This window comes from Anomalospiza imberbis, chromosome 3 (genome assembly GCF_031753505.1).
Source record: "Anomalospiza imberbis isolate Cuckoo-Finch-1a 21T00152 chromosome 3, ASM3175350v1, whole genome shotgun sequence".
Taxonomy (NCBI): Eukaryota; Metazoa; Chordata; class Aves; order Passeriformes; family Viduidae; genus Anomalospiza; species Anomalospiza imberbis.
This window is the reverse complement of record NC_089683.1, coordinates 90,868,178-90,891,653: the sequence shown is the minus strand read 5'-3', so window position 1 is coordinate 90,891,653 and position 23,476 is coordinate 90,868,178. Positions and strand designations below refer to the sequence as shown.

The 23,476-nt window shown below is 37.1% G+C and overlaps 1 protein-coding gene across 16 annotated transcripts in view; it reads right to left on the bottom strand.

Moving 5' to 3' along the window:
• The window catches only part of USH2A (usherin), a 392,736-nt gene that overhangs the window by 96,527 nt on the left and 272,733 nt on the right, over positions 1 to 23,476 (bottom strand). For all 16 annotated transcript variants that reach the window (XM_068185676.1, XM_068185675.1, XM_068185673.1 and 13 more), the window contains 6 exons: positions 21,208 to 21,330; positions 18,463 to 18,626; positions 16,214 to 16,423; positions 14,650 to 14,852; positions 12,877 to 12,989; positions 6,437 to 6,635 (listed from right to left, as the gene is read on the bottom strand). In XM_068185676.1, the coding sequence (XP_068041777.1) occupies positions 6,437 to 6,635; positions 12,877 to 12,989; positions 14,650 to 14,852; positions 16,214 to 16,423; positions 18,463 to 18,626; positions 21,208 to 21,330 (1,012 nt within the window). The remainder of the gene's footprint in view (positions 1 to 6,436; positions 6,636 to 12,876; positions 12,990 to 14,649; positions 14,853 to 16,213; positions 16,424 to 18,462; positions 18,627 to 21,207; positions 21,331 to 23,476) is intronic.

Sequence of the window (23,476 nt, the reverse complement as noted above, 5' to 3'; positions counted from 1 at the left end):
TAGTTTTTCTTCATTTACAATTGGCTCCAAAGAAATCTAAAAGTTTACCTGGGCACTCTGTATTTCCAAGTGGCTTAAAAGCATTTTTAAAAACACAAACCCAAGGCCTATTAGGCCACTTTGCTCAGAATAGGTCACATTTAGCAACAGTGCTCGACATTTGTAAAAATGCCTTCTGTCTTGTCTATTCTGCTGCAACCTGAGCTTGAGACAGCAGTTAGAAATTCTGTACCTGCCTGCATGAAAGGAGGCCAAACACATGTTCCTCAGGCATTCTTGGTCCCAATTTGTACCCCTTGGGATTGTCTGGTTATCTCCCTCTGTGATCTGTCTGGCCCAATACCACCTCTTCCTTTTATGGATTTAATTTGTCATCCTATTTTTCATTCTTTTTACTGATGGCCACTACTCAAATTTCAGCTGAACACAGTCTTCCCACCTTTCAGATAAAGAAAGGTGCACATCTTTGGCTTTATCCAGGCTCAAGTGCTTGAGCAGCCATTTTACTTTTCATGAGATGATTCCAGTTTTAAGAAATGCCACTTGCCTTTTGAATCCTCTGTAGAAAGGGCTGCTCTGCATATTTCATACCAACACTGGGAGGGCCATTTTAGTACTAACTCTATAGTTTGAAACACTGTTTGTAAGATTGCATTATTATTATTATTATTATTATTATTATTATTATTATTACTGGTGTCTCTCCTTTTCCTCCTCAATTCCCGTACAAAATCCCCAGCTGTACATCCAGATGTGTTACAGAAATTTCTGCAGGTATTTTCTCTTGTTAAAAATACATAAGATCCTCAGTATTTCTCAACAACCTATGGAGAGTTTCCAAAGAGGGGCCCAGTCAGTTCTAGAACACATTCAGACTCTCATCTGGCATTACCAACTGATACAGTTGGTGCTTTTATTATGTAGTTTCATAGCATCCTCTGCAGTCAGCTGTAAATTGTTAAAGAACACTTTTTTGGCAGTCTTCTAGAGATAGTTTCTATTTGCATCAATAGGCAGCCCAAGGATGCTGCATATCAATCCATAAAAAACCCCAAAACCATTCAAGTAATGCTAAAATTGCATCATAGAAAAAGAAGAAAAGCAGATGGATTGAAAGTTACAGTGGTAAAAGGTTATTATGAGCTCATCCTCTTATATCTAAATGTGACAGCCCCAACTGGGTAGTGTTATCCTGCACATGGAAGCAGAAGCCCTGGAGTGAACAAATACAGTGCCACCAGCATTTTAGACAGGTTGGAGATCTCAGCCTTGTAAAGAGAGTTGAATGCTCAACACACCCTTTGTAACCAGATCTTTACTATCTATGGAGAGGATACAAGATGTTCATCCTTAGCTGTCATGGGAGCCCTTAAAAGATCAGTAACTTCAGAAAGTAACCCACAAATCAATTCTGTCATTCTCTTCCCACTCAAGCACACAGAGGGATTGTGATGCAGGAGCACAGGGACTAGGAAGGGCTGGGCACAAAGGAAGGCTTGTTATGATGCCTGAGAAAGGCCCAGTCAGCCATGACACTAGCATAGAGTACTAGATATCAAATCTGGCAGGCAGGATTACACAATATTGTAACAATTTTAAAAAATACTCCAAACTTATCTAAGTAACTCTCTTTTAATTACAATTGTGTCATCCTTGATCCCTCTGCTTGCTGAAGATTTTGCTGAAGGACATTATCTGGCCTTATGGACACACACCAGTTGAGCTAAGACTGATTTACTCAAATAAACAGATGTGCTAGGCAGCCATGTTTATCCTTCTTGTCAAACGCTTGCTGCCAGGGCCACTTTGTGAAATAGCAATTCACAAAACACTCTCAGGAATTCCTATTAGCTACAGGAGTTCATTAAAAATTTCTGCCTGTGGAGCAAACACCAGAGTAATGATTGACCCATCATGTTCTTATGTGAGAGGGAATATTTTAAATTAGCAAGGCTCATTCTTTTTTACTTAAATTATCTCTGAATCTATACAGACACCCTTTTTAGCTAAGTATACTCACCCATACATTCCTTTTCTCAAACCGTTGTTCTCTTTTGGTAATTGATACAGACTTAGATCTAAAATCCATGAGCAGAAATTATTATTCTCTTACAAAACACTATGTATTATCTTCCTAAAATGAATTTCATTTCCTGTCTTTCAGGTGTGTTACAACAAGAAGTGTAATATTTTTAAAGGTTCTCTACGCCTGAAAGAACTTGAAAAGAATTTGCACAATATTGCTAACATTAATATTAAATTTTGCATAAATATTGATGGGATACCCTTCACCAGTATCAAGAGGTGTTATGTTTCACTGCTGACAGCTTTTGAAGCTGACTATCAAGCCACTGTTTTGCTCCTTCTGTCCTTAAATAAGAGTCCTGCTGGTGTTTTTAATAAATAGCACATTAATTACAATAGTAAAGGTGTAAGCCTGTACTTTCTACTAATGTCAGTTTTATTTGATTAGTTCATTAACTGCAGATTTATACAGCTTGTTGCACCTGAAAATAAAAAGTGCTAAAACTGTATTAACACCTTCAGTCAGGTCCCTTTTAACCACTGATGTTCAGACTCACAATGAAAAGTAAACAGAAATCATTAGCCTTTATGCCACTCCTTTAATTACATTTTTACTGTCCCTGTCTCCTTATTTTCAGAGTTCACCTCAGGATGTCAGTAAAAACAGATGCACAGTTTGGTACCTCCATGGATAATACAGGAATGCCTTTCCTATTGATACTGAGATTATGCTACCTGATGGGTGAAACTCAGATACACTCTCTTGTTAATTGAAGTACCTCTGCAAACCTCATGGTCATGAGACTTCACATAAGGGTTGGAATCTGGATCACAGCTTACTGAAAACAGCTAGAGAAAGACTGACAATTTTGGCAACTTGGGAATACTCAAGCAGCACAGTTTGTCACTGTAAAAGGTCCACAGGACATAGGAACCCTCCTGGCAGCAGACAAAATTCAACATTAGAGTGTATTCTCAGTTCTTCTGCAAAAATACACACACAAAAATATTTCTGTGTTCAAGGAATAAATCCACGCAAGTCTGATTTAACACCAGGGTAAGGATACTAGGAACAACGTGTTAGCTTTAGTTAAAATAACAAAGAACCCTAACATTGAAGCAGAAAAGTGGATAACAACTAAAAAAAGAAGTAGGGATCTGATGCAAAAATTGTTTAGGATGGGACGAATGTTTGGTCTTCACTGGGATTAATATCAGTGCATGTGCCCATGAATGTGCATGTACACATGTCCCTTGTAGTGAAAAGGTCACTTGCTCTTTCAGAGATTTTCCAGATGGCTCAGAGCGAGTTGGTTTATTTGCAGAGCACAGTCCCAAGCAGAGGCTCTAACCCAGATCCCAAGTGCAGAACACACACAGCAGTGCAGCCTGCCAGCCAGGCTGCTTCCCACTGCCTTTCTCACAGAGCTGCACCTCTTGGCTGGACCCAGCTGAGCCAGTGTTGGATGAAGAGGCCCTGCATCCCACTCTGCTGCACACTGACAATACACCCTGGTATTTCTTTTACTGGAGTGGATTAAATCTTGGTGATCTCTTATGTAGCTGAATCATAACAAATCCCTCTTTTTCTGTAGTGCCTTACAATAGCAAGCTGATGATGCCAAATATAATCCATAAATCTATAAGGAAAGATTAATAAATAACCATAGACATATCTCAAAATAATTTTATATAAAAGGCCTGGTTTTCCATCACTTTATACTCATTAATTCAAGAAAATTTTAAGAGGGAAATTAGATCCAGATTTTGTCTTGTAAACAAGGTGCAATAAGTGACTCAAAGAAAAGTGAGAACTCCACAACCTATTTGTCTATTTATATACAACTACCTGCTTTTGCTGACCAGTCTACCATCAAAAAACTTGTTTATTATTTTGTATCTGAATATTACTAAAGCTGCTCACCATTTAATTCTCAGTAGCATCTCTTCACATTTGACAGTACAATCAATATATGGTGTTTAGTTCAGGTTGGATGGGACTTTGAGCAACCTGGTCTAGTGGAAGGCATGCCTGCCCATGACAGGGGGTTGGAATGAGATGGTCTTTAAAGTCCCTTTCAACCCAAACCATTCTGTGCTTCTTTGAAGCGCAGCTGGCACTGGGATAAAAGACTTTTGGAACAAGTGCACACTGGTCAGTGTTGCCTTTCACTTCTGTCCAGCAGACTGTCAAATCCAAGAACCTCAAACACCAGCATAAAGCCTGACAATGAGGTCTATAAAAATATGAGAGAGGCTGCCACTGGCTTATGTTGTCCCTGTCATAGACTCGAGTTCAAAAAGCACAAAAGGCACTAAGAGCTCTGTAGATGTCTCTTACAGACATTTTGGGTGGCAAGTGTAGATACGTGTAGCAAACCAGACAAAGTACTGGGAGGGGAATTTTAATCAACTCATCCACAAGAATTACCCCCGTGTCATTTTATGCATGAGTGCTTCAGTTTCCTGTGGACTTTCCAGTCATTTTTATATATCCATTACTTAACAAATAGCACCCACTCCTAACCACAGTCTTGGAGAATACAGAGAGACCATTAGAACAACATAATGCAAAATTACTTAGAAAAAATTAGAAAGCCAGGAAGCTATAAAAATAAATGAACACTCTCCAAGCTCAAAGTTACCATAAATGTATGAAGACTGAAAAAATAAAAATGAAGAGGAAACCTTCTAAAACTATGTTAATATAATTTTAATTCATGCACATGCCAAGATGTAGTAAAAGTCTACCATGCCAGAAACCTGAAATAAGTAATTTTACCTTTTAGAAAAAAGGGAGGCCCATAATTCTCTTGCAAGATTTCAGAAATTCTTATATTTAATATAGTAGTGCTTTCAAGGGAATTCAAAAGCTAAAGCCATGTTGGCTGCAATAATTTATATTTTGATTTGAACCCCACAAATAACTCTCTCCCTTAATTACTGTCTTGTCTGACAGGGAATCTTGTGAATACATATTGTTTGCTTTAGTCACAGAACATGTGATGATGTCTTTGACAAAGAGAGACACTATTTCATGACATTAAATCTTACTTTCAAACTAAGAGTTTTCTACCTCATTTGTCAATAAAAACCATTACAGACTCCTGCTATCTATTGATCCTACTCCTAAACAGGAACTCATATGAAGATTAACCTGAAAATAGCCATAATTTAGAAATGCCTCAGAGTTGCTGATCATTGTCATGAAACAGTTATCCACTTGTAGCTGAATCTAAATAGATTTTGTCTGCTGACCAATCTTGTCATTAAGCATTCAGCCAAGGAAGAATTTAAGAGGGGGAACAAAAAACCCCAGCAAACCATGTTAATAACCACCATTTGACATGCAGGATTTGAGGAATGATTCCTCACACAAAGAGAAACTTTATAGATTTGCTAGCGTTTTTCAAAATCTGAATACACCTATAAATTTCCTATGGCCTTTCAGTGGTCAAGTGCAATGACTTTATGCTAAAGGAGCCATATGAACTACCACATATGTACAGGGGTTGCCCTGTTCCAGGTACAGAATCCAGCACTTTCCCTTTTTAAACTTCATAAGATTGGTGGTTGCCCATCTCTCTTAATTTGCTGAGGTCTCTCTTCAGGGCCTCTCTGCCTCTGAAAGAGTCCTCCCAATTTGGTGCCAACAGCTCCTTCCAATTTGGTGCCAACTGGCCTAAGTAGGATGCAAAAGTACATCCTGAGATCTATGTATCCACCATGGAATTTGTCACAATGGGACTGTGTCAGTGGACTCAAAAGGTGACACTCCTCAAACTTCATTATCCATGGCTTGTGTGGTTTACTTGGGAACACCTATACAGCCTGATTTCTTGGGATGAACATCTGCACTATACACATGAAGCAAAGCTTTTTGAAGGGAAGAAACTTCAGAAGTTTGATGTTGTGAAGTGGTCCTTGTAGTTGGGAAACGAAAGTCCCCATCCAGACCAGCAACGTGTTTGAAGGGTTTTTGAAACAGGTTCTGGCTTAGCTTCCTGTGCAAGGAATTCAACTTACATGTGTTAAAATGACTTCTACCCTTAACCAGCATGTTATAAATGAAAACAATTTGGAGATTCACTTCAACACTGTACCAAACCAAAGTGTTAATGAACACATTCATAAATGCTTACCAAAAGGAAAAATAAGGTCAACAAAGACTTAAAATAGCATAATCACTTGTCATCAGCCGACTCACACACAGCTAACCTTGTAATGAGCTCAAATATCCATAGTTGTTTTTAAAGAGTTTCAAGATATCTATCAGAGCCTTGATTTTAATGTATCAAAAGAAGCAGAACCCTCCACTTTGTTTTCTCTTATAACTAGAGGTTTGGTGTACACACCTCTTCCCAAAAATATTATCTTTCATTATATAAATAAATTAAGAATATAGAAGTACCTCTGACTCTGGATGATAACACACTTCTCCACAGATATTTTCATCCTTTTTACATTTTAATGAGATGCACATTCTATTACTTCTGCTGCTCCTTGTAGTTTTCAATGAAGTACACTTCTGCCATGCTTTACGTAGGAGTTCATATCCCAGGATAATGCCATTTGGCTGTCCTGGTGGTGCCCAGTTGATTTGAAGAGATCTGCAATAAGAAAATCAATATCTGTTCAACTTTTGGATGTATTTATGGCTCTATAGCTACTTATATTAAATGATTAGCACATAGCAGTTCCTTTTTACACTAGTTCACAAGGAGTGAAACATTTTGAAGTTTATAAAATGTTCTTCTGTATAACTAATTCCACAGATCAAAGGTCTAAAAGTTTCTAAAAAGTGTCAATATGTGCTAATATTCCATAAAAACTAATCACGCACACAATCAAAGTCCTTAAATGTTGTTGTTTAAACAACATCTCATTCCCACTTCTGGAAACTTATGTGTAATAAACTATCTAGCATTTTTCTCTTTTCATTCCATAACTCCTTTCCCTCTGTGCCTTTGCCAGTGCAGCTTACTCACACTGTGCTCAGCCATCACTTAGAACAGGCTTGTCTTAATCTTGCCCTTCCCTTGTTTAAAAAAAAAAAGAAAAGGATGTTGCTTTGAGATGTATTCTTCAGTGTAGAATTAAAACTCATTACAGCATCAGTAAGCACTAGTTCCCTTCTGTACTTAAATATTTTCATTAACATTATATTAAAAGATTGAAGTGTTGATCATGACTAAGACTCTAGACTTCTGACTGACTGCAAAAGTATCCCTGCAGCAGCCTGCAAAGACTGTCTGTAAAACAAAATCCTGTAGCTGATTTCAACTTTGATATCAGACCATTATCAGTTTAAGGAAGAAAATATCTTAAGGGATATTAAATCACACTCAGCTGTAGCACACCTATCACTACTAAAAAATGTGTAGCTATTTACTTGAAAAACTCAGGGCTATGACAAATAAAAAAAAAAAATAAAAGAGACATTTGAAACAAAAATACAAATTTTCCACTGATATTTCAAATGAACGCTTAATTTCTTGTGTAATCACTGCAGAGTCTTCCATAAGACACAAATTCCTTTCACTGTGACTCTTTGGGTAGAGAGAAGGAGATCCCAATAGTACATGTAGATCAATAGGGGGACTGACAAGACTGCATAGTTAGGGTCCAAGTACCTCTTTTTAATCTCCATGTCCCAATTACACAGTCACTGTCAGAGTGCCAGTGACATCAGAAATTAGCATTGATTTGAAGTGAAAATGCTACAGTGAAACAGCAGCTGCTGAGATAAACTTTGACATCTTAACAGAATAAAAGTAAGTGAACTATTATTTCACTTGCTTGAGGTATAAACAGAGGAATACACACTGCAATAAGGCTTTGCAGACCAGGAATTAATGTCACCTATGAGGGAATAAATTCACAGGTGGCTTGTATAGTTGCCATTATCATTCCAAGGTCTTCACCTAAATCGTAGATTTAATTCCATATTCTATCCATTGATATTTTGTATTCTCTACCTATTCTACCACAAACACATGAACACATACACAAATGCACTCATCCACATTTAAATAATGCTACACTTATAAACAGAAAAGCAGGAAAATATTTTGCACAAACTTCAGGAAAAAACGGTAAAAAGAAAGGAAAAGAAGGGCAGTACTTTAACCTTTATAAATGCCATTGCAACTTTCTCCTGGTCTTTGCACAGAATAGATCACAGGAGCAAAGAAAGCATTCCCAGTCATATTTTTGAATGATTTGCTTTCTGCAAGTTTAATTCAGAACCTCATGAATATATTTTCAGAGTATTGTGCTAGTTTTATTTTTAGTTTTTCAAGTAATATTTCTTTCAAATATAATTTGAAATCAGGCCCAAGAATTAAAATAATTATTAAAACATTTTGCCTTTTTGGCAGAGCTCAGGATGTATTTCCTTCCTTTAAAAAGAAATCACTTTATTATTGTTTGATAGATACACATTTGGGGTGAACATAGCCTGATATAAAGAAAAACTGCAGCTGAACAAGGAAAATGTGTGGAATGGGAATTCACTGACCAGTGCCAACGAGGTAAAGCTCAGTATGACCTTCCAGAACAGGCTCATAGACAAGCAAACTCTTTCACAATTTTATGGGTGTTTCAGTTATGTCTAAGCCTTCTGATGCTTGCCACCCATGCCTGCCACAAATCGTGGCAACACAGCAAGAGCAGTGCACAGCTCAGTTTAGAAAAGAGCAGCAGGGTTTTCATGGTACTGCAGAGGCTTTTTGACATCCCCCATCTGAAGGCTGAGCTGAAAATCTTCTTGAGCAGGTGCAGATTTAATGGGACACAATGGGCGCTTTAGTGTGCAGGCAGCTGCGTCGCGTGTGGTGCATCTGACACAGCTGCAGGAACACGGGGACAGAGTCTGCCTGTCCTCTCCTTCTACCCAGTCACTCCCTGCAGGATACACTGGAGTTGTGTCTACCCTGGGAAGCGCCCACAGCCTGACCTGCAGAAGCAGACTCACAAATTGTAGGCATAGACCAAAAAATGTGCAGCACCACAGAGGTGGGGTATAATCCTTGTCTGTCCAGAGAACACCCCAATGTCTGCCATTTATGGAAGCTCCTATACTGGAAGAGTCCCACTGCTGTCACTGAGGTGAAAATATTGATGCAGGCAAGGCAGCCTAGCCAGGTTCACAGAAACAATCTGTTTCAGACTACAAGTCCAAGAAAGCACTTTCAGGAGATAAAGAACAATTTCAAACTGATCCATGAAAGTGTATTTGCTGTTGTGAAGGTGAGCAAAGTAAAATCATTTGGCTCAAGAATATAAAGACAATTATTTTTGACATTTTCAATTTTTTAATTTTGATAACGCTTCAGATATATTTTGATAAAACAGACTTTGGATAAACTTCTAGGGTTTCCCTGCTTCATCACCAGCTCCAAGCGCCCATAAGGCAGAAAAGGACTCCTGATTTTTATTTTTTTTTCCTCAGTACAGTAGTAAAGGTTTAACGGTGAAATTTTAAGATATATCAAGGCTTCACTTCAGAATCTTGAAAAAGAATGTTCCATTAGTCTCATCACATGCAGGAGTTAAATTCAAAAAACAAAGATTTAATGACTTTACTTTTTGGGAGCTGGAATTAAAAAAAAAAAAAAAAAGCAACAAACCCACAAGATTCACCTGACAGTCTTAAGATAGGGAACACTGCTATTATTAATGACTAGTTGGTAAAAGATTTCCCTCATCAGGAGATCACACATACTGAGCAACTGCCGCAGCACTGTTGCACAGGAGTTAAGTACCTGCTGCGTGGTGGATGCAGGGCTGACATAATTAGAGAAGGCAGTATGACACAGTCCAGACACTCTGATAAATGGCATCACGTCACTGCTGTTGCTACAAACTTCCTGGAGAAACCTTTCAGTGCTTCGTGTTTTCCATGACTACAGTAGGGAGACCATTCAGGTGTCTTCTGGCTCACTGACCATTTCCACAGTATGGAAAATCAGACTCCCTGGTCTTTAGTTCCCAATGTGTCCTTGCTGAAATCTGCACTACATTTTCTCACCTTCCATTTGTCCAGCAATGAGACCAATTTAAAGGCTTTTTAACATGGCACAACAGTTTGACACTTTCATATTTGATTTCCTTTAGAACTCATGAGCAAATACCATAATCCAAATAATTTGTTGCTATGTTTTATCCATTTTTTCTTAAATTCTCTTTCACTAGCATGTTCATTTGAAATAATTCCTCCTCCTCATTCCCCCACAAACAGCAACAGATATAGTAAACTTCTAAAGTCCCATGATACTGAACACCAAGCCAAAGAATTCACGCAACTTTTCTCCCACGGCCTTATTTTCTTTGAGCTTTCCATTACACCCTGTCCAGGGTTTCTGGTTCCCCCAAGATACTTAAAGGGCCCTCTCTTCATGAACCTGTGAAGGATTTTCCCTAGATTGCCTAGATTAGGCCATGGTGCTTTCTGAACCATCAGCCTTTGAATTAGGCATGCAACAGAATTGCTGTAACAAGGAAAAAGAGAAAGAAGAAGAGTGTTTTAAAGTGGAATGAACTACTTTCCAACACTACTTTCCATGAGAATTAAATCCACTACCCAAACTTTCAGTTAGTATCCACATGCATTCAGCACTCAGAGAACTTTCTAAACTGTGCAATAAAATACAATACTTGTCTAGAGAGTCAAATCCTGAGGTCCTAATTAAAAACAAAACAAACCAAAAGCGTATCTGATTTCAGTGGCATTTGCTTCTACCTAAACATGGTCAATGCAACCTCTCCCCCCAGAAATCCCTAAATGCATGCAAGAAACACAGCAAAGTAGAACCTGACTTAGGACTCCAGGATTGGGTGCCACACTGTTTTCTATTTGAAGTCTGGCATTATAAAATAATTACATCTGGATTGTGACCTTTTGTGCCAAGTTTCAGCCTGAAGCTGAGTTATAAAGTATTAAGGGGTAGAAAAGTAAGGTATTTATAATGGCTTTGGTGGTATAACCTTCATTAGAACAGTGTGGATGGAGCTGCTATCAGAAAGACTTCTAAGCTGGTGGGTGAAATTATAATTTCTGTCATGTAGCACCTTGAGGCAAATTTTAAAACAATTATTTGTGAACGATACAAAGACATTATCCTATAGCATTCTCATCAATAATACAGCCCCCCAAACTGATTCAGAAGAGGGGAAAACGACATGATTCCAATTAAAGACAATAAACTGCACAGGCTTTATTATATCTCAGGTATCCCATGAGCCTATACTATAGAAAAGCCTTTTTTCGCTCTCTGATGACAGATATGTATTAAAATGTCCTCTTGTCCACACAAACTGTGTTTCTTTTTTGCCCAAGCTTTTTCTTTTATGTAGGATAAATAAGCAAAATTCATATTCAGCCCAACACCTGCCAAAGCTGTCAGCTGTAGTGTTTGTCATATTTCAATCAAAGCTGAAGCCAGACAGTCATTTTTATACTGCACAATCCCTACATACTCGAGGACCAGAATTAATGAATTAGCTATTGATTAAATTCCACTCTAGCAAATCCACCGTGGCAAATAAATGAACTACCCAGGGCACATGTAGGCCACGGCCAGACATGTCCGGGCAATCGATCAGTAGTTAGTATTCTTTTGGGATATAAGAACAGCTGATGATAATATGACATGTAGGAAAAGGCAGTGTAGAAACACAGTCTGTTTCTGGCTGAGCAGATTATAAAGTAGGAAGGCATTTTTGATCCTTTTGCATTCATGTGTTATGACATATTTAGTCTATATATAATAGCAGAAACATGCATAAGTGTTTGCAGTACAGACAAGTACAGACAATACAGACAAAGGCATACATAAGTTAAAGCCAAGGGCAAAAGATGAGATCCTGAATTGGGTTCTTATCATCCAACAAGCTTTGACTGTATATATATATGTGTGACAGAAAAATAGCAAGCTTAATTTCACCCTTACACAGAGGCAAATGCTCAATTCAAGCAAAACATAGAAATAGCAAACAGGAAGCTGAAGTCCTTAAGAGACTGGAGGAGCAACTCCATTCTGTTGGCCATTTCTAAAGGCTCAGATGTTAGATAATAGTTATTTTCAAAATATTTTTTTTTTCTTTTGATGAAAGAAACGCTGCTACTGAGCATACTCCAGCAAAAGGGAAAAACCACAGGAAGGATAAACACAGGAGGTTAACTGCTTTACTGTTGGTGTAATTCTGAAAAATGTGTTTGCAAGTTGAGTTTCACTTTGTCTTTGTAAGATATTAACTCCTAAAAAATAATTGTATAAGCTACTATTTGGCTGCTTCTAAAGACTGCAAATTTGGTGCTCCCTTTCCAATTGAGAAGTTTGCCCATTCCTGTCGATGTAGAGGATAGGCAGTTTGCAAACAGTGGTTCAAGGAGACATAGATATGCATGCCTTCTCAGATAGCTTACTAATTCTTACTGCTGTGATAGGTGACTTTTTTTTTTTACCCAGAATTATTCTAAGTTTCCATTATCAGCATTGCATTGCTCCCTGAACATTAATCTTCTTCTTCGTAACTGACAGCAGAATGTGATAATTTTCATTCCACTACACTTCTTCTCTTAACTATTTCCACTTATGCCTTATTTATTATCACAGCACAGTGATACCCAAATGGGTATGTACAATCAGCCAAGGGTGAGACTTCTTTGATTGATCTTTCAGCGAAAAAACTCCAAGACCAAAGATAACAACCACTAAAAACGCTTTCAAAGTGCATACTGAATTCTTTCATGCACCTTACTCAGTTTTGAGAAGACAGCTTTACATTCTGGTCCCCGTTCTGGCTACAAATGTCCCTGATACATGAAAGCCACCTATATAACAGTACCTTGAGCCAATTATGTGAATAATGGGTGCTGACAGCTGCTTTGGCTCATCTTCCACAGTGGTGATCTGGGACCCATTGCTCCTCACGCAGGCATACACCGTGCAGGCTTCAATCTGATGGAGAGGAACATCAGGTTCACATACTCAGTTGCAGAAATTTTTCAGCTCCACTACTTGTTTAGACTTTCTCTTCACCCAAGATTATTTTAAATTATCATCTAAAGAGTTGCAGTGAACTTGTTTGTCTGCATGTATATGTAGACCCCAGTACACAATACTGAAAAAAATGTGCTTTCATTTGAGGCCTTGAGCAATGCTTCTATTCATACTGTATATTCTGACATAAAAATAAAAATAAAAATAATTTTTCCTTAGTGTGTTCTATTCCTTCATGTCTATTTTGTAAATTGAATGTGAGAAATGCAAATAGAAATTATACAATTTTTTATGAAAACATGTCACAGAAATAAATTGATATTCCTTCAATTCTTGGGATTAAACTAAGAAGAGGAAAAATGAAATAGGTAGTGAAGGATCATAACATTGTCCCTGTATTGTCAACAAGGAAGTTACTCCAAATAAAAAAAGCATGAAAATGAAAAATAATGCAGTGAGATTACCAGTGAGATGCACATGCATCCAAGATAATATTGTTTACAGGAAAAGAAGAAAAAAAATTAAAATGAAAAAAAATTAAAGGCATCTTATTTTAGTTTTACCTATGACTTTGATGCAAATATAAATACTAATACAGCAGAAGAGAAGAATAATTAACATCTCAAGCAACAGAAGGCAGCCATGGTAAATTAATATAGAGGGTCTATAAGTGAGGCAGTACACTGAATTTGAATTGTTATTGAGAAAAGACAAATGTGTTTCCAAGTGGCATTCAGAAAGTCGTATGTGTATTCATGGATGGAGGTTTGCTGCTTCAGAGGGGCTGGAACATGGAAATCTGTTATAGTGTGCATGTCTGTGATGTTTATTTATGGCATGGAGTAACTGGCTGCAAATTTTCAGAATTAAGTATACATGGTACTACTAAGTTTATCTAATATATAATAAAATAAACCAAACCTTCATGAAATATACAGGAATAGTTACAATTAAGTGTCAAAATCCATTTCTTGAAGAGATGAATACAAAGTCAGGATAGAAAGATTTATTTTTTTATTATTTTTGTTATTATATTTCTGCCAACAGTATTTTGCCCTTCACTAGATATGTGGCTAGTAAGGCAAAGAGAGAGAAAGGGAAAAGCAAAGAAAAAATGTTGCACATATTAAGACCATAGAAAGTACTGCGATGATTTCAGAGGTCAGCTCTGCTGCTTCCTCAAAAGGATAAGGAAAAAAATTGATAATGGGATGTCAAATGCAACATCATTATTTCACTGTACAGCTATATCCTGCATGCCTGATGCTTCTTAAACAATTGCAATTTTCTTTTAATGAGTAGGAGCAGAATGTTTGCCTCTTTGTAATATATGTTGGCGCTTTGCTAATGCTGAAGCACAAAGCATTTAGAGGAAAGTAAATGGAGTTTTGACACTTTGAAGAAAGAGATAATGGAAATTTGTGATGAAAAGTGCACACAAACCAAAACATGCTAAAAATAAATATATTCCTTGTATGGATATGCACATAAGCATCAGCACAAACACATGTCCATGTGTGTAAAGAAATTTACGAAACAATATTCTTCTTGGAAATCCAAGCAGAAGTAAATAATTAAAATTAAAGTATGTCACACAACCCAGAAAATATATTCTAACCTGAATATCATACACAGTGAAGGGAGACAAATCTGCCAAAAGAAAGGATCCTGGCTCGCTCATTCCAGTCTTGTACTGCTGGTTATTTACATAGACAGAGTACCCTGTGACAACACCATTCGGGTTTGAAGGCGATGTCCAGATGACACGTACAGCTGTACTGTTGATGATGACAACCTCTGGAGGGAACATGCCCTCAGGCTCTAGAAATAAAGGAAGAAACTGAATAAACTCCAGCTGTCTCTGCAAAAGCACTTGTTTAACCAAATGCAGATTAGTATTTAGGTTTAGCAAAGGGTTCACTGCTTATCTGCTTTCCTCTGATGAAGTTATCACAGTCTGTAGTCTTCTGTAAATTGGCTTATTATACTCTCAGTTAGAAATCATGAGAGCTGATGGTAAAATGCTTTATACCAGCAGCACAGTGTCAATCATCAGTAGTATGTGGCCAGTGAGATATGGTGATAAATTACTCACACATCTGCATTGCCAACATGCAAATATTATTTTTATGTCTCCCCAATCCTACTTCTTCAAAAAAAGAAAAAAATAAAAAAAGAATAGAGCATTTTACTTTTAAAGCAAAACCTGAGACCAAAATACCTTATGTCTGATGGAACGTGACATTATCAGCCTTATAGATGAAGCAATATGCAATATTGCCATTATGTAAATGGTTTCAAATGTTGATTACTCTAGGTAATGATGTAGTCTAACATTTATTTTAAAAAAAGAAGAAAAAAACCAACACCTTCCTTAGCGTTAAATTACATAATTATCTAAGCATGTCAGAAATAACTATGCAAAGGCCTATTTTTATCATAAGAAACCATCTTTATCAGTTGAAAAATTGCCCTTACCATCAATTCTATTTTATAAACAAAAGGTGCTGGCCTTTGGCATGAGAAAGGAAATGGAATCCTCCCTTAAAGTGCTTTGCTAATGACCTGGAACACTTGCTTCTGAGGTAATGATATTATAATGTTTATAATGAGACTTTATAAAGCAAAAAGATTAGAAAGACCATTCTAAACACATTTCAGATGCACAATTTTTTTTATTATTATTTTATCCTCAACCTCCACCCCCAGCTCTGCACTTGCCCACTGGCATAGAAATGACTCATAAAGAATTTTCTTATAGGCTGAACTTGCACCCAGAGTTTCTAGTGACTCAGGAAAGGCTTTCTGTACATCTGTCATGTCAAAAGCATGTCGCTTCACAGAGCAAATCTTTTAAAAAACCCTTTAATTGTTTCTAAATTCCACCATTTATTGATATGAACTCAGTTCCAAACTTAGTGCATACCGACAAGAATATGCAGGAGAAGATGAGAACAAACTGGGTTAATATCTGCTATTAGAGCTTTTGCTTCTGTCTCAGTGGGGCTGTTTATTGATCTACGACATGATGACAACCAGCACTTAAGCATTTTAACGTTTTAGACCTTTTTCCTTTTATACCGGAAATTTTATAATGGAAGGATGACTGATCTCAACCCTAACAAAAATCAATCAATTTCATTCTCAGATTTTAAACCAAGCTGCATTCACTGCTAACCAACCTCCATCTGAGGTAGTCACATGCACGACTTCACTGTTGATGCTGTGGACTCCATTAAAAACTTGAGAAAATATCTGATACTCTGTGTTGGGCTGCAAATCATCTATAACTACAGAGTTGACATCAGCCTGGACCCTCAGAGATCTTCTCTCATCAGTAGAATTCAAGAAGATGGTGTAGTAAGCAACATCTCCTTGCAAATCCTGCAGTGCTAGGAAAAAAAAGGAAAAACATTGGGACGTCAACTGGGAAATTCTCAGGCAGCAAGCTTCTTATCAACAACATTCATTGTAAAGAGTAAACCAATTTTTATGCAGAACCTCTTATTTTAAAAATAGGAAAGATTCCATCAAATGCTTCCAATTTCACCCTTTTAAGGAGTGACACAGATTGCTCTCCCTAATTTGTCAAAATCATTAATGGTTCATCATCCTATCCAGCACTGGAGAAAGCTTTCTTTCTTTAGACATCCCCATGAAGCAATGGAATAAACAAATAGGCAATCCCCACTGCAAGCAGTGGGGTGCAGGCATTTTTGCTCCTTCCCTTCAAATAATACTTCCCAGAGCCCACTCCAATCCTGTGTTATTCCTCTAGCCATGAATAAAGGATCCGTGCCTATGCCATAAATTCCAGTGACATTCAGCTTTAGCCAGATGGCATTTTGGCCATTCACAGTACAGTGAGAAGCTATGTGTTATTGTTTCAGAACAAGCATGAGCACATCATCTACATTTAAAGCTGTAATTCACCCTGAAGCATTATACATAACAGGGCAAAAATCCCAGATCCTCACACTTCTTTCTAAAATGTATTTTACCCAGCAGTAACTTCCCTAGAGAAGGACAGAAAAAACAGTACAGTTTTCAGGCTACACAGGGAATGATATTCACTGGTCTGAGCTGATGGATAAGCACAGATTCCAGGTGTCTTCTCCATTTTAGTGACTCAGATGTCATCTGTTATCTTATCTGTCCTTTGTCAATCAGTTTAAGTTCAGGTCTGACTAAATGCAGCTGCTGTTCCACTAGGCATTGAGATGAAAAGTATAATTACAATGAAAACTGTAAGCACTAACACAAAAATCTTGAAATGACACACTGTGCTACTGAACAGGACTCAGCTCACTGGGACAGAACACTGATAAAAGCCAAAAGCATTTTTTTAGACTTAATAATATATGGGTTTGTCATCGAAACTCTTCATCAAGAATGATACGCTATTTTTAAGTGGTACTGATACGAGGTCTAGATCCTTAGAAGTCAGAAACTTTTAGTAGGGAAAGACAGTAAGGCAACTTATATTGAAACTTCCCAAACTTCCCAAAGAAAACAAAAAACTAATTTGAAAGCTAATATTATAAAAAAGAATGAAACACTGACAAACAAAATAGTTAATATGCATAATAGTTAATAATTATTACGTTTATTTGCAACATAAGAAGTAATAACATACAATAAGGTTTTCAAATAATTAATAGAGAAATAATATAGAAGTAATAACATACAATAAGGTTTTCAAATAATTAATGGCCTTGTCTTGGTGCTTAACTTCTACATTCACAAACATATATGGAGGAAATTTCTACGATATGAGTGAAAATAAAACCAGATTGCATTACCTACATCTAGAAGGTCAGGGGTTCAGATTACCAAGGTAATGAAACTTCAGTGAGCTGCTTCAGATCTATTACATTTGTCAGTTTTTATAAGCATGCTCACTTCAGGCATGCAATTATAAAATAAAGAGACTACATTTGTTGCAATTCAGCACTCAGTCCTTACAATATCATTTGAATTTAAGTCATGAAGAAATTCCCCTCTGCTGTATTAACAAACCAACTAGAGAAATTGGCTAAATTCATTTTAAGGATCAGAGCATAAAGAAAGAGAATCTTCTCATCGTGAAGGAATGTAGATGTAAATTTTTATACAAAGGGATGAAATAGGCCACAAAGACAATAGGATTTTGTGTAGTACTGCTTTATACTTGTCTCACGAGTTTGCATTAACTATTTCTTCATTTTCCCTATTCTCATTCTGCAGAAAGAGCATATAATAAATACAAACATGACTGAGAAAGAGAAAAATGTGCACATTTTTTTTCCTATTTCTTTCCTCTCCTTTCAAGGGCATTTAGGTATATTATAAATCAAGGCAAGGACTGTGTTTCCTCTGAGAGCAAGGCAGGCCATAGTAAGTGATGGCAGGTTAACATCTAGTTTCTGGAATAAATACTAAGCACACTTACTTGGTTTTGACCATTCCACTTCCACGGCAGTGTGATTAACAGCACGTGCAACAAGGACATTCCCCTTCTCCGGTAATCCCGCTAATGTAGTAGCTATCACTTCTTCACTTGATGTATATCCTACCTCGTTGTGCACTATGAGCTTGTACTCATATGTTGTGTACCTAAGACATTTTAAAAATAATTAAATGGAATGAAAAATGCAGACATAGAAAATATTTGCTGTAAACCTTCTGCCTGTGCCAAAGTTTTGTTGTTTCTTCTCCCCATGCACAAAAATTCATCTGCATGGGATGCACCAATGAAGACTTCGTAAGAGGCATCTATTTTGTGGAAATTGTTCAGCATGATTAACATGGTAACAAAAATAAACACATTATTTCACTTCTTCATAGTTTTAGCTTCTGAGGTGTTGAGAGATTATAGCTCAATTCAATATGTAATTACAGCGGTGGCAACCTGCCAAAATTTGGATCAGAATTTAATCAAATGAGGTTTTTTTTCATCTTTTGGGAAACCCATTGATTTTAACTTGCAGTATCTCATTTGTAAAAGGGATTCACCACACAGTCAGGACTCTTCTACTACAAAAAGACCCCCAAAAAAGGCACCTAGGAGTTCAAAATCATTTAATGAAGTAATTTTTCTCAGAACTGTGCATATTCCAATTACAAAGATTTATTAAAAATTATATGTGTATTTAGTAAACCAAGTGACTGTCACGCCATCATTTCTTCCCTATAGCAAAAGGCACACTAATGTACGTTAAGTGGGATTTCATAATCTCAAATTTAATTTCCTCATAAAAAGCCTCCCACAAAAATGCACAAAGACAGAACCTCAGGATCATCTTGTTCAAATTTTCACTGAAGCTGCAGTGGGATAAATGTCTACAAATGTAACAAAGAAGCGTACAATAAATGCTGAATATTTAGAGATTTTAGTACAAAAATTACTCACCCACAGTGTATATTTACTTACTTTTTGCATTTATTTTAAACGCTTTACTGTAACACCCTGATTTTCGAAAGAGCTAAGCTTTAGCAGCCCCTCTGAGAAGAAAGCAACTTAATGAGAACTCACTAGCTGCAATTCTAAGCATTGACAAGCAGGGAAAATATACAAAACACATCTTTTTTCTCTCTCTGCTTCTTCTGTCACTTGGAGACATTTAATTCTTTCTTGGACATTGTAGCACACATACAATAAAAGAAAAAAGAAAGTAGTCTAGTCTTGGAATTTACTGATGAGAATTTGTGATTCGTTTTTTTGCTCTGTATTTTCAACAATGAAAATCAAATGACTCTGTTGTAGCCTGTTAGAAATGAAGAAAACATCTGAAAAGATCAGTAATTCTGAAACATGCTTAAAGTATGACAAATGAAAAAGAATGTTGATATATGAATTTTGTTTTGGGAAAAATAAGACTTGAGTGCTTGAGCCTCTCTGCAGCATCTTCTCTCCAGCCACAAACTCCTGAGTTGTTAACTGCAAAACTATAGCTTCAGTTTGCAGAACCTTCCCCAGGAGAAGTGTTAAGGTGTGTCCAAGGGTTAGACACACTTTTTTGGCCATAGCTCATTCAACCCAAAACATCACGGTGCCTAACGACCGGTCACTGAGGCTCTGTCTCAGTGTATTGCCACCTCTGAATTGAATGTATTGCCACCTCTGAATTGCTGACATAACTGCTACATACACAAAAATATGCTGCAGCACTAAAATATGCAAAGCTAAAACTAAAGGCAACTCTATGCAGACTTTCCAGCATGGCTGAGACTAAGAAATGAACACTTGGGCAGGATTGGTACAAGAACAGCTCTGTGAGCAGTTATTGCAACAGATGGAAATAAGCAGTGACTTTCAGCAAGTAGGCAGAAGCAAGCCAGGGGCAGTAGCCCTCAGCTTGCTTCAGTGTGTCTCTGAAAGGAGCAGAGGTCACATTCTCCTGATTCCCATTGTGCTCAGGAGGGATGCTCACTCAATTTTTACAGAAGTAGAAGGAAAGAACAGATATCTGAGGGTCAGTGATTGACATGGAGTTCTCATAAAGCACACCAGCACACAGAACACACACACCCTGAAACCATGCATGAGGGTTTTCCTGAGACTTAACTTAGGAAAACCCAATGCAGAATCAATGTTGAATCCTCCACTACAATTTCTTCATTTGTGTGTTTTTTTCTTAAGGAGCAACAGCCTTGGCTTCAAGATGTAGAAACTAAGGTTGATCAAGAGTAAATGCCTTGCTTTACCCCACACAGCAGGTCTGTTACACACTGAGGAACAGAGCACACACTCTATTTCTCCATTCTAAATACCCTGCATTTAATGGTGATGAAGCTAACACAACAGAACCAGGTGAAAAAACATTGCTGAAAACAATTTTCAGGTGTTTCCCTCAAACATGCTTTCTGCCTGTGCTATAATTTTGGCATCACGCAAATCTACAGCATCTGTACACATAAATCTAAATGGTTTGATTGCATGAGCATATCCATGCAAAAATTTCATGAGACTTTTATTTCATTTGTTTTTTAAAGGAAAATAATGTATGAGGCAAGAATGACACACTAATAATACATCCCTGCATATTAGAATGATTAACACCAAAGATGATGACAAAAAATATTTCATTACATAATTAATATGTTCACTACATAAAGACACAAGAAATACTTTGAACTATTAAACATACACTATACAAAATGCCAGCATTTGTTTTTATAGTTTTTGTAATCTCACCTGCTAAGACCCTTATCTTCATAAAACCACTGAGTTCCTGAGTAAATATTGTGCCACAGATTTAAATCTTCAGGGGGATTTGATGCAAGTGGTTGCTGGATTTTACGTCTCAGGAGCTCATATCTAACACAAAAGACAAGCAGAACACCAGGATTATCTCAACTAATGTTATTACACAAAAAAAAAAAAAAGAACCCAACCAGGTTTTTTTTAAAGCCACACATTATTTTGTTTTTACAGCTGTAAACTTCCTGAGATAAATATTCTTCTTAATGTTTTGTGATTTAAAACATTCAATTAAAAAAAACAAAAAAAAACTACTTTGAAAATGGAAAATGAAGCATTTCCACTTGAAAAAAAAAACCTAGTTTATTCAATGATTTATGGATTTTAAACTTTGTGGAAATGTTATCAAGAGCAAGTCCAAATAGCCTGTAACAGTGTCTTATGCAGACTTGCGCGATAAGCACAGGTTGCTCCAGAACATGAAATGATTATGCATTTTTCTTGCAAATGTACTGAAACAAAGAGCACTGCCATTATCATTTTACTATTAGTAGTAGCTTAAGTGTGCTTTTGTACATTTTACAGGAGAAAACAGGCACAGAATGAGTTAACTGTTCCAGCCATCTGTAGACCTTAGCAAGGCACCTTTGTGTTTGGGTAGAAATTCATGATGTGAGCTTGAAAGACCAAATAATTTCATCCTGGTTTTAATTGGTATCTGAAGCAGTATTCCTGTCTCTGTTCCAAATAGCAGGCCAGCCAAAGCCCATCTTTCATCAGGTCAGCCATGAGACTGCCTGATTTGGAAAACAAGCTTTCCACCCAGGCTGCATCACACACTCTCCATCATCTTTTATACAAGACTTTTATGGAATTTAACAAAAATTAGATCACTTAGTGCCACAAACTAAAGGGGATAATATTATAGTTTGCATTTCCTAATCATTCTAGGGATTACAAAGGAAACTACACTCTAAAGGAAACAAAATTAGATATATTTGTTCAAAATCTTTAGGATTATTACTCTTTATTACATTCCACAGGACTGTTTAATTTATTCTTTCAATAACTGTTTCAGTTTGATACCCCAGCAAATTAGGGTCATATGCATATATATTCCTTTAAATACATAACTTGATTCTCTTAAGTGCTGAGCTGCTCTATTTCATCTTGTCCCTGCCTCCCACTCTGGAAAGGTGCTTACTGCTAAATTCTAGACAGAAGTACGTGGGTACTCAGGCAGATTTCAAACACTCTAATTTTAAATGCACATTTGTGAAAATTTTTCCATGTTTAATCGTTCTGCAGAATACCTTGGTGTGGGTCACCACTCTTTTGTAATTATCACACTGACCAATGGCTTTGTGTGTAATTTGACAGTTTTTAAGTTAAGATCATCTCCAGTCTGATAAGGACATGTTGGACAACATCATCCCAGATTTGAGACCCTGAATGAAGAGGTATTTAACAGGTACTGCATTTAGTTTTGCTTCAAAACCAGAAATCAATTGAGATGCTCTCATAAGAGATCTGACACTTTCTGTGCTCCATAGCAGCTAGGGAGTCCATGCATAACTTCCCACAACTTTTGCCCTTGAGTTTAGGGAATAATCCTCAGCAGGTACAAGCAAGCATTGTGCCACTTAGTGATGCCAAACTGAATTACTGCAGAAGTTCGGAGTATAACTTTAGAAATTAAATAGCAAAAACTAATTAAACTCCAACTCTGTCCAAAAAAATCAGATGACTTTATAACAAGAACAGCTCTCACATGAGTGGTTCATCAGTGTCAACCCAAAGACAGATCATTACAGCTTTATATGAAACCATCCTGGCATAATCTGTCCAATATATTTCATAGACGAGTCTTGAAAAACATCAAATCTTTTTGAACACTGAGTGGCGATCATGTGTAAATCACCCCCACTGGCAGCTGCTGCTGCTGCTCTGCTTGCTGCAGACTTCTTGTTCCATCATGCTGTACAGAGCAGCTGCTTCAGTAGTTGTTCTTGTTGAGGGCAGCATGGCACACCATGAAAGAAATGAAATCTGCAGATGTAGGTCGTGCTGAATTACTTCAATAATCTATGGTAAAATGCTCATGTTGTTAACCCCAGAATAACAGACACTGTTTTTCTAAAACTTCAAATTTTATTGTAGAGCAATCATCATTTCATCCAGTTGTAGTGTGCCCTAATTAAGCCTGAAGAAAAAGTCAAGCTACTGTGCTGTAATAACATACGCAACTGAAACAGCATTACAT